At 40.2% G+C, this 12,557-nt stretch overlaps 1 protein-coding gene across 8 annotated transcripts in view; it reads left to right on the top strand.

The window, feature by feature from the left end:
* Nucleotides 1-2,896, top strand: part of LOC119650605 (G1/S-specific cyclin-E) — a 44,622-nt gene extending 41,726 nt beyond the window's left edge. For all 8 annotated transcript variants that reach the window (XM_038053469.1, XM_038053467.1, XM_038053471.1 and 5 more), the window contains one exon: nt 1,853-2,896. In XM_038053469.1, the coding sequence (XP_037909397.1) occupies nt 1,853-2,017 (165 nt within the window). In that variant the 3' untranslated portion in view covers nt 2,018-2,896. The remainder of the gene's footprint in view (nt 1-1,852) is intronic.
* Nucleotides 2,897-12,557: the final 9,661 nt, after the last annotated feature.

Below are 12,557 nucleotides of genomic sequence, written 5' to 3'. Positions count from 1 at the left end.
ACTTTTTTCATCAAATATGGTCATGTGGGGTATCAAATGGAAAGTCTCGATTAGTTTTTTCCGAAGCTGATATTAGTTTTGATATTTGTTGGATAGGTGGGGAGTGCGGGGGGGTCGAAAGTAATCATTTCATTTACGGACCCATTCACAACTACTCAACCGAAAAATCCGAAAAGAATCAAGAGGCTGCCGCTATATGCTGCCTAGGCTTCGAAATATCCTCGGTATCGATATCTGTTTAAATAAAATAATAGGATATTATTGTAATTTTTAGTAATTGACTGCAAAACCCCCGTTAAGTTTATTCTAGCAGCACGAAGTAGACCATGATCCCAGCAATTTTGGTGGAAATCGCGCTTATAGTAGGTCAAAGTTGTCGCTTCTTTAAAAATTCAAGGCTATGAATGTCAATATCACCTGAATGTAGATATTCTCACATAATATATGCATATATTACGTACTAGCTACTAATGGGACAATGCACACTCTTTTAAGATAATCCGCAGATATTATTTTGAATTAAACGCAGTGTTTTGTCATCTAACGACAACTATTTGCATTGCAGTTCAGGGGGCCATCTAGTTTTTTAAATTAGTGTAACCAGCCATTAATGGATGGTGCATAACCATTGGAATACAATGAATTCACATGGAATACAAAACTTTGACCTTCTATTACTTTGTAAGTAATAGTTGGATTGCCTTTAAAATATAATATAGTTATATGCTATTATTAACTTTATTTGAGCAGATATTGTAAGATTTTGTATCGATCACACTGATTTTTTGCTATTTGGGCAATTTATGGAAGAGAATCATTTTCGAAAAGTATTCAGTGAGCCCTTTCGTTTTATATCTTATATGATCATATTTTGTGAAAAAAAATTTGCTCCCCCCTTTTGCATATACGGGGAACCCCCCTTAAAATCAACACAAAATGGTGCCACTCGTTACACGAGTAGTGGTTCTCAGACCACATATTCCCACGAAATTTAGCTCCAGCCGTTTCGAACTAAATCTAAAGTGACGGACGGACAGGCAGACATTGAACCGATTTTAGTAAGGATTTGTTTCACAATGACGAGATTCTGACAACTCAACACCTGAATGGAGACTGGCCGATGACCAATGAGACCAATTTTAGGATTTTTAATCAAGTTGCGCCGAGATCCGCTCAGTTCTCGTCAGTTTGCTGCCACAAACAGTAATTGTACCTGTTTCACCGGGATCGGCCGGCAGAAAATCTTTTTTGTTCAGTTTCAGATCGCGTGAGGCTATAGTTCCAATTTTGGACAAGTTGTTGGAGATCAGCTTTATTGCAAAGTGCTAGGAACATACACAATCTGAATAGAGTAGTGTGGCGAGTGGACGCTTGCTTGATGAATATCGACAGAGACACGAAGCCTATGATATACCTGCCACACTTCGAACTTTACTTCTTTAGTTCTTCTGGCACTAGGTGTTGCCGCATAACCTGCCAAATGAGTTCGTGTGGCACACGGTCAAATGCCTTCCCTAGGTCCAGAAATGCAGTATGACCACGTTTATTTGAACGATGTTGGAAATATGATTGTCGAGAATGCGTTCAAGCAGTCATGATAACAATCGGGTTGGACGGTAGTTTGAACATTCCGGTTGACTGCCTTTCTTTTTCCATTATTGACCTGTTGTGTTCTCTTGCCAGTCAGAGGGTGTTCTACCCTTTTCAATAACGCGGTCACTAGAAGTTCCTCCCGTACCATGATACGCATATATGTAAGATTGTCATTTGGGGTTTAATCATATTTTTTCTGGCGTTTTTTTAATATGTAGGAAAATTTTCTCGATATTAACAAGAATGTTTTTCTTTACAGGATAAAGCTATCACACGCCGTGACTATTATTTGACAACATTGGGTCACAATGGGCAAGAATCCTCTCCGGCACTTCCACCGCGATGTCCTGAGGGGCTGCTCACTCCTCCCTCATCAAGCCGCAAATCTTTGGATGTTGAGTCAGAAGCGGAAGCAAGTGTTTAAGTATTATTATTGTTATTTATTATGTCTAAATCAATTGTGTAGATTACTGATTGTAAAATGTGCATAAGTTGTATAATGTAAATAAGTGGTTAATGCGTATTTTCATGTGTTTATGTTTCAAATATATAAAAAGAGAAAATGTGCATATATATTTAGTTATGAAAAAAATTAGATGAAACGTTTACTATACTTTAAAATTTTCGTTTGGTTTAAGTTTATTGTTATTATTTGGTGTGAAACCTTTCACGTAGCCCTCAGAAAATTTTATACCAAATTACTCATTAGAATAGCATCATAAAATGCAAGGGAGTTTGTACTTTCTCTTTAAGAGTGAAAATGGCTATTACGTAGAACCTGAATTATTACTCTTGATTACTCCTCGTTCCTTATATTATGTTCTAGTTTGTTTGGAGATAAATATTTTATTTGCTTCAGACGACCTTTTTTTGTCGAAAGAATTTTTCAAATATGCATGTTTTCCAAAATACTTTATTATTTACCATTGAAAATTAACAATTAATCTTCAATAAACTCGATTTCCAATGGAATTTGTAAAATTCACACGAATGATGCCTTCAAAATATAAACTAATTAAATCCTATTACGTACACATTCGTCACAGCTGACATTTCTTAAGAGGATATCTTAGCCGTAAATTTAGATAACGTTGTGAACAAATGCATGTGTATCAATAATGCATGCGTTCTAACTACTACTTTTAAGTGTCATTGAAAGAAAACGAAAACGCGGTGTCTACTTTTTCGATATTCCAACAAACCATTTTTTATTGAAGTTACTTTATGTCAAAATTGAATTTTTGGAGTTACAAGACACTATTTTCATAATTAGAAAAATAAACGCTTAACGACTGGAAGTTAATTTATTAGGGTACATATTATTTCTTAGAGTAAATAGTATTCATTTCTGTTTCAAGTTTTATCTACATGGTAAAACTAAAAATCATAACAAATTAAACAAATAGGCTTGTAAATAAGAATATGTAAAACAACGGATTAATATTATTTATTTTAGGCACAGTTCTATCTCATAATTTAGATAAAAAATGCTTGGTTCAGTTTTAGTGATAATCGAAGTTCTGATATTTAGACGTCTTTTTCATATGACGACCTGTTTTAAGGTCAGATGAAAGATGTATGACCACATCTCATTTTTCAAATAATTGAAAAGAGAAAAAATCGTTTAAGTGTGTGTGTGCACATAGATGTACATAAACACATGTAAATTTTAAATCTTTAGAAATATCATGCATCATTTTTTCCAACCGCATTGAGGAAAAAAATGACTGAAGATTATTCCCCAATTTTTCTTTCTTCAATACGATTGTTTCAAAAAAAACCTTCAAAATTACTCAATTACTCCACACATTACCAATTTTATATTGAAATGACTAAATAAGAAACATTTTGTGTGCAATTAAATCTTTATTTATCACATTAAATACGAGTACATATCGTCATCTAGAAAATATGCGATATTGTATGGTTGGAAAATCCATTTTGGATAGAAAAATCTTTTTCTACAAATGATGGTTGATAATTAAATGTACTATTAGATTATCAAATGAAGAAGAAAACGCTTATAATTTTCCCATTAAGAAAAATATTGGTTTTTTTATTTATTTTTAATATAAGTTTAGATTTTGTACTATTTTAGAGGAGAAATACGGGGTAATAAAGAAATATGTTAGTTAAAATTGTTTCTTTGGAGTGCCACCGTTATGCAAACATCGTTAATCCTAGTTGAAACTTTGATGGTAGCATAGAGGCAAAAACAGATTGTTTGATTAAAGCCAATACATAACATTCGCACTGTTTCGAACCAGAGAGAGCACTGATTTTAAGAAGTTTCTAGCAGTTCTTTGTGTTTTTCACATCAAGTTGTTTTCAAAACTAAGCACCCCACCGGGAATATACATACGAGTATTTACGTACAAATCAGCAGCTCGCATTGATTTCTCAGTGTTCGTCTGTCCGTATTCAGATTCAGTCTGAGACTGTGTTGCCTGAGGCGATCATCCCACTTTTGGACCAGATCGAGATTAGCTTGTTTATGAAATGCTAGGAAAATATCGCCTATATTAGGTTAGGTAGTGCATAGAGTGCTGGACGTTTGTTGCCTAGATGGTGCTCATGATATGAAGAAATAGGAGTGGTGAGAGGGCGCTTCCTTGATGAACATCGATAGAGATACGAATTGATTTGATATACCCCCATACTTCGAATTCCTTTGGCACAAGGAGTTGCCACAGATCATACCAGCTGAGTTTGTATGGCACACGGTCAAATGTTTTCTCTAGATCCAAAAATGCATTGCCGAGAGGTCAATGCTTCTCACGGTATTTCTCCATGAGCAACCGTGCAGCCTGGTTTGCTTTAGTAGTTTCGTAGTTCTTGGCAATGCCGGCTTGGTTCACGGTTATTTGATCGCTGTCGCGAATACAATTGTCAAGCAAGCGTTCAAAAATCTTTATGATACGGGACAGCAATCGAATCGAATGGTAATTTGAACATTCTGCTTGTCTACCTTTCTTTTTCCATATTGGAACGGTTGTTTTCTTGCCAGTCAGATGGTGTTCCAGCCGCCTCAATACTTCGATTGAAAAACTCATTGAGCCGCAGTGTTGGATCCCAACTCTTCGTTTCCAGAGCTCGACTGCTATATCAGGTCCTGTTGGTCTCCGATTTCATTCGTTAGATTGCTTCCTTGACTTATTATTTTTCAAAATTTGCAATTCAGTAATTCGAGAGAGAATATGGAGTTTTACTGTCACTGAGAGAGTGATTTGAATCTAATCTGTGTCAAGTTACAATCAAATTAATGTAAATCTTCATCATACCATAACAGCTGCCTTCCATATAGCCCTGCGAGTTTCGCAAATCCCACGACGACAGTATATCTAATAGGCACTACCCACACCCAATGGACCGGACTGGGGGGGGTGGAATGTATTGGGAAAGCTTGTCCGTACACATCATTGGCCTTCAACATTTGGCAGTATCTATATGTAGTTTAGTGCCTATGATGTGTAGGGATAAGTTTAATCAAAGCCTAGAGGTTCACAAGAACTGACCGTGAAAATAGAGAGGTCAAAATACCCACGGGCACTGCAAAATTAACCTTCCTGGAGGAATCGCTGCCGGTGTCAGTTATAATTGGGAAAACCTATTTCAAAGTATGAAATGAGGGAAAGACAGTGCTACAACTGTGGACACTTAGGACATATTGCCAAGATATATAAAGAATACCATCATCAAGGAAGCGTCTAACATGATCAGAAATTATTACAAGCCGATCGACAATGACGTCGAATACAACATGGCTTTTCCTCTTTAAAAGCTAGCAGCTCAAACCAAACAAACTCAAGAGATAGCTTTGAAGATGTGAACAACATCCTCAGGGGCGAAGGAAAGTATAGTATGGCTGTGAAGAAAAGGAACCTCGGAACCTTACAGGACTTTTCCCTGGTGGTACTTAACAAACTGTATGAGAGTCACGAGCACCTAGGAATTTCAGACGAGATACAGTACATCAGAGTTATGACAGAAAAGTTGAACAACTCTAGCGTCGTGCTATTCATGGAAAACACCGATGGTAAGGGTCTTGCAACATAACGTGCAAAGCATAGTTAACTGTAAAGACGAGGCTACCAGATTTTATAATTTACACAATATCGATGTATTTTCCCTGCAAGAAACCTATGACATTCACTTTAATCCGGTTTCCAAGGTTATAACGGGATACTGTTTTGTGTCCAGATTGAGAGCGAATGGATATGGCGGAGTGGCGCTCGCATTTCGCACCGGAATAACCTTTGGAAAACTCAATTTTGACACTGAACAGGCAATACTGATTGCACAAACGCTAAATCTTAAACCCAACATCATTGTAACGTCGATTTACTTTCCTCCCAAGTACCCAGTGCAGATTTCAGGAAAGAGATTGCGAGACTCATTAACTTTCTCTGTAACCTGCAAAATGTCATTATTATGGGAGTCTTCAATGCCAGAGCTGTTGCCTTTGGATACTCGGTTGACTTGGCGAAAGATAATATCCTTATAAATAGCATATGTAAAAATGACCTCCAACCACTGAATAATGGGTAGATCACCTTCTCAACAATACTATACACTGGAGTGTTCAGTACTGGATATATCACTAACAAATGCAGTAGCCACGTCCTGGAGCTGGGAAACACTTGACACATCCTACTCGCAAACCACAAATCTATCTTGATACAGAGAGCATACAAGCAAGCCTATAACCGTTGGGAATTTTAGTATATTTTCTCCTTCGAAATCTTTCAACTTTGCATCTAGTATTAATTTTTGTCCCAAATGCCTCGACTTACTTTGCACAAGTGTACACTGTCCTAGAATATGTATAGACGTTTCATCACACTCCATACAGCACCTGCAGGCAGCGTCCGTAGATACTATTAGCTTCCCTAAGTGATAGTTTAGCCGGCAGTGACTAGTAAGAATTCCCACTATGATTCGGAAGTTATTCTTGCTGAGGTTTAAGCAATCCTTTGTGCGCTTGGGTTCGTATCCCGCAATAAGCGCCCTGGACTGCTCCATTCCTGGTAGGCCGGCTAGTATAGTTCCCTCTACCGTTCCTCTTCATTTTTTAATGTCATAGCTATGAGCCCGTTTCCGATTCCACAATCTGATAATTCTGTGATCAGACATAGAGGGCTCATCCAACACCTTTCAATTCCTGACCAGCCCGTTCGTCAGAGTATTTCCTAGAGTTACATCTATTACCTGCTGTCTAGTGCTAATCACAAATGTTGGAGTGTTGCCTCTTCTTCTTTTTCTTCAGCCTTTGTCCCGTTTACAAGCGGGGTCGGCTCATCGTGATCGGTTTCACCAGTTTATTTTATCAAATGCCTGGACTGGATGCAATCTCGAGGTTTTTAAATCCCTATCCAGCGTAATAAACTACCGTTATTTTGGTCAGTCTTCACTTCAATGTTCAGACCAATATTGGCAAGTGAATTCTGGTCAGCGTGAATTACGTGATCATACCATGGAAGCTTCATCTCTCGCAGTTTTTCCACGGTCGGTGCAACCCCATATCGATCGCGGATAGCCATATTTCGGATGTGATCAAAACGTGTCACGCCACTAGCCCAACGCAACATCTTCGTCTCCATTACCGCATTGTCCACATTGGCCACTCATTGTCTCTATAGTCAGTCAACACTCAGAATCATAGAGGGCGACAGGATTAACGATATTGCGATAAATTTTAGACTTGAGATGTTCGTTGATTCGTCGACCAGAAATACCAAAAGTTGTGGAACGCCACTTCATCTGAGTTGCGTTAATGCGTGAAGCAATTTCATAACGCAGTTTTCAATCGGCTGATAGCATTGACCCGAGGTATCTAAATGACTTAGTTCTGAGTAGGTTACTACCGCTAACAGTGATTGGGCATGTTTCATGGGGATCGGTCGTGAAAAACTCAGGTTCAATCTGAAACGGTGTTGTATGAGGCGATCATTCCATTTTTGGATAAGTTGCTCGAGATCATTTTTACTATTAGACGCCGTGAAGGCATAATCCCACGGTCCTCTTCGGACACGGATTGATTTGGGACCACAATCAGAGCCCCGCCATGCAAGCACAGCGGTACTGGTTTATACTGAGTGCAGGCTTAGCATTCATACCAGTGGATGCGAGGCCTATCTACCACCTCTGCCGCAACTAAGGGGTACGGCACCCGAGTTGTACAGCGCAACTCCACGCTTGAGCTCCGAGGAGCTCTGCCCGCGATGTAGGCATAACCAAAATCACCATGAAACTCCCACTAGGGGGTCAACCACGAATAACCGGGCCGAGAACACATCCTCCAGGAACTCCCCTTGGGCATATGCTCTCAGAGGGCCATCCCGGTTCTCATGGTACCAAATAACCTCCGGTGAGGCTTCGTGGCAGAGCCACTTCAGATGAGTCCCTTGCTGACTCGGGTCTGATCGCCCCCCTCGAGTACGTGGGGACGGAAAGTTGCGCTGACAGGTGGAACTGCTCCAAATGAAGATGGAAGATGATTGTGGAAGCGAAGGATGAGCAAATTCGTCAGTTGAAATCTACTCGAAATATTCTCGCCATCTATCCGTCGCGGCTCGATGGTTGGTAAGCAAAGTATCATTCTTGTCATCAATACAACAAAAAGCGATATCCTATGTGCGATCGTTTCGGTTTTTAGCAAGTCGCCATCTCGAGTGTCCAGTTTATCGTAAAGATTTTTGTAATGGTCCGCTCAGGTGAGAGCGAACACTTTCTTTGGTTTCCGGTTGGCATTCTTATAAATTTACCAATTGGCGAACGTTTTATCGTTGAGAAACTTGTGGTAGAAGCGTTTCTTTTCACGGACCTTCATTTCAACATCATCATTCCAAAGTCAAGTATCTCGGTTGATGTACCGATTACTGGCTTGGTGACCCCGAGGGTTGCAGAGGCCGCTTTGTGGATCGTGTCGTGATTTGGGCCCACGATTCTTCCACATTCGTAATGGTTGGTAATTCCGTAGGTGATATCATTTCTTCTTTTTTCTCACGACATCGCCATCATTTATTGTCCGCCGGGCCAGGGCGTTCCTCACGCTGTCTTATTGGTGGCTTAATTCGCAGGGCAGCAATTAATGGCCGATGTTGTCTCTCAGGGAACGGCTTTGCAATCAGTGTCGGCGTCTTATGAGAATATGGTCAATTTGTGTTTTACTGTTGCCACTATAAAATGTAGGAAGATGAGACAATCGTTTGATGAATAATGTATTCATAAGTACAAGGTCATGGGGGTCCACAAAATCGATTATACGATCGCCATTCTCACTGCGTGCTTCAAACCCCTTTCCTCCGTGACACCGACTGCCGGCTGCCTTTTTACCCACATGACCATTGTAGACGTTGTAGAGCGCAGATATCAATACACCTTTTCTGAAGGGCTCTTGCGAGTTCCTCGGTCTTTCCAGTTTAGCGTGCAGACACGTATTTGTTCTGATCGGACTAACTTACGTTCTGACGCCGTCCATGAGCCAAAAACCCTTCCCCATTTCTCGACAGGACCGTCCTTTGAGGTGGATGCCGTAGCATTTTTTCGAGGCTTGTTAATCCGATCATGTTGTTGCTAATGACATTGGATGCATTTTCTTGGTCGGCATATTGCGGGACCTGTCACCAAGAGAGATCAGGTAGGATTTAGTATAGTGAAATAACTCCAACTATACTTTATTTATCTGTTGGAGTGTTCCCTATGTTATATATTTCTAACTTATTGCCAAGAATAAATTCAAAAAGGCACTCACCTCTTCCACAGCCAAGGAGAATTGGTAACGCTCTCTCCTGACGGTACTTCACCAGTTTAGCGACTGGCTCCGGTGGAACCCGGATGTCGTCTCCTAGGACTAATGCTCAATGCCACGACTGCTTCTCGAATGCTCCTCCCGGTTCGCAGTGAGACCTGGCTACCCACAAGTTCCCCGATCAGAAACTCTGAAAGACATATTTTAAATTATGTTTAAGAATTATGCAAGCTCTTGGTTTTTAGAAGGGAAGTCCCAAAACTCCTGCATGCTTCCTCCTCGCAGACCGGGAATCTGCCCCAGGTATACCCAGGGTTCGTTCATCTACCTTGCCCTCCACCTTACTTCTGAAGACTCTTGTATATGGCGTTGTGTATGGCGATCCTCATTATGAGCGAGTAGGAGGTCCATGAGATCTTCCGTCTCTATTGTTGCGGCTTCCGGGAGAAAAACTGTCACCATCTATGCTCCTGGTATATCATCCCCAGCATATGTTTAAAGTTTTGCTTCTTCCCAGGCTGGCAATTTAGGAACTATTGTCCTAAGGCACTCTGCAGTGTCTTCCGTCGCGTAGTGCACCAGTATATGACCTCGTCGAAAGCGTATCCCGGTGAACACAAGTTTCGCAGTCCATCCCTTGTACTTTTGCCTGACGACAAGTTCTTTGATGGTTTCCTGCTCCTCACGAGTGACGATAAACATTGTTGGCAGTATGGCCAGTCGAATGCCCTTGACTGCACTAGCAGAGCTAATGTCGAGCTCTCAGTATTTCGGAGATGTGCCTCCCCTTGGTTAGCCAGTTTCTGTGCGGTACGGGGTTCCGCTAGTTTGTTTGTAGTTTTCTTTATTTTTGTAACATTACTCATTTGAGTATAATGGTTAGAGGTCCGCCGTGCCATAGTCCCCGGTAGCACGGTAAGGTTAAACTTACTCACTGAGGCGACCGGTATCAGTGAGGTTTTGTTCGAATACAGTCAGTTATCTCCAACTGCAAACTGTCCAATGGGCACGGTTCGCATGACACCTTAGAGGAGAGACAGCTTACTCTCAAAGAGAGTTAGGTTGGCCCCAGGGAGCTATTTTCGGCGTCACTCTACCCTGCAGTGCACTGCTTGAAGGTAACTACGGCAACAGATCTCTACCCTAGATACAATACCTTATGTCTCCTATTGCCATGCGGACTTCAACACGGACGATCTCAACAAGATGAAGTCTTCTTCAGGGAATGATAAGATACTTTACTCTTATGTAAACTGGTTGAATGAAGAAACTTTCTGGGTAGTAGACTTTGCCACAGGTTTTTCATGGGGATTAAAACGTTTAGGACTATTGTGAGACCGGTGCTTGATTATGCTGCTGCCTCCACGCTCTTGATGTTCAAATACCCGGACAACAGAATAGCCATGATTGTGGTGTTTCAGTTGGAAAGATGCTTAGATTTAACTTAGTCTTCACCGCATCATGTGGCTCATGCCCTGAAGGCCAAATGGCAAAGGAAAGATAAAGGAAGTTGGGAAACCGGAAGCTAGACGCTTCATGTATGGAAAGTTTTGTGTATTTCTTTTATGAAGAGATTTGAGTGTGTATTTGCTTCATTAGTATGTAACACGTAATATATGCATATATTATGTGAAAATATATTATGAAAATAAAGCATATATTATGTGAAATATATTATTATGTGTAAGTGAGCGTTCACAGTTCGCACCTTTCTATCAAATTTTATATCAATTTCTAGACAGACAGACAGTAAACCGATTTTAACCAGGTTTTGTTTTACACAAAACCTTAAAAGAAAGATAGGAATAATCACAGACTACAAAAAAGCTTGCGTTCTTCTGGAGAAACAAGACATAAGACATCCCATTGTCTGGGAAATAATTGACACAATAGCGAATTCTAACTTTGAGGAGATAAGAATATTGTGGGACCCAGCTAAAAGTGAAATTATGGTGAACAGGATAGCGCACTCAGCAGCAAAGACAGACTTAATCAGGTGAGGATGTGGTGCAGAATAAAGTCAAGAAGGACTGGCAAGGTGAATACCAGGCAGCGTCGAGATTGACAGGCAAAGATTTTTCGGCAATTTTTCCGGAACTGCCCATTAAAATACCAGCTTTCATCTCGACAAATAGTGTAGCATTTGTAAAAACTTTCAATAGACTTTACTCAAACCATGTCTACAGCAAACATTTCCTTCGGGAGATTAGCAGAATCAACAATGACAATTGCTTAAAGTGTAGAGTGCAGAAAACAATATACCACCTTATTTTTGAGCGTAGGAGGCAGAGTGTAGCTCGGAACAAATTCAGTTGGAAAGAGTCTTTCAGCTCCCTAGAGTTTTTTTTAAAAGAAGGTTACCAAGTCGAGATTTAGGAGTTGATCAGCTCCCTAAAAGAATCAAGAATCAAGCTTTAGGAATCTGTGTCTGCTCTCACGTTTTATTTCATATTTCTTTTACCTTGCTTTTTGTGAGAAAATGTGAACATCGCAGTCCTAGTCTTTCCACCCCGCATATATCCCCTACTTCATTCTCCTGGCTAAGATCAATGTGAATGAGTAACGAAAAATAGCACATACTGTGTTCAAATAAAACCAAATCACGCAACTCTGCGTCTTGTTAGCACAAAAACATAATAACAAACATGAAGTGGCAAATAATTTATAATTTATATAATTGCGCTTGAAGTGTTGGCTCAAAACTTATTGAAATATACCTGGGTTATCTAAACTACAACGAGACTGGCAACACAGGATCCAGTGCGCAAAACCTGAGTGACAGCTGGCACACATAGACCGAAAACCTGGCCAATTATCGTCCCCATGAACGATTATCGTGAGCTGGACCAGAGAACTTAAGCCGGAACTATAATGGTCATATCATAATATAAAAATTTTAACGAACGTAAATTAGATATCTGTCAAAACTCATTTTCGCCCATAATCGCATTGACTCTTTCGAATACTTAGCATTTCAAGTGGACGTGTCGAACATCTCACTTCTCACCTGCTTACACTACTTCGCAAATTTCGAATGACATATCTGCTTGACTGGCTGTTACCGAATTTTCTGTGTTTAACGGAAGCTTAACGAAAACCTCGGAGGGGAACATTTCATGATGTACTTCCAATATAAACAGTCATATTCAATTCTCATTGAGGGATTTCAGGTACGTTGCCGTATACACTGACTATAGTTCCGGCTTTAGCTCTC

The sequence above is a fragment of the Hermetia illucens genome, chromosome 3, assembly GCF_905115235.1.
Source record: "Hermetia illucens chromosome 3, iHerIll2.2.curated.20191125, whole genome shotgun sequence".
NCBI classification, from domain to species: domain Eukaryota; kingdom Metazoa; phylum Arthropoda; class Insecta; order Diptera; family Stratiomyidae; genus Hermetia; species Hermetia illucens.
The sequence above is the reverse complement of the archived record's forward strand: the minus strand, read 5'-3'. Positions and strand labels throughout refer to the sequence as shown.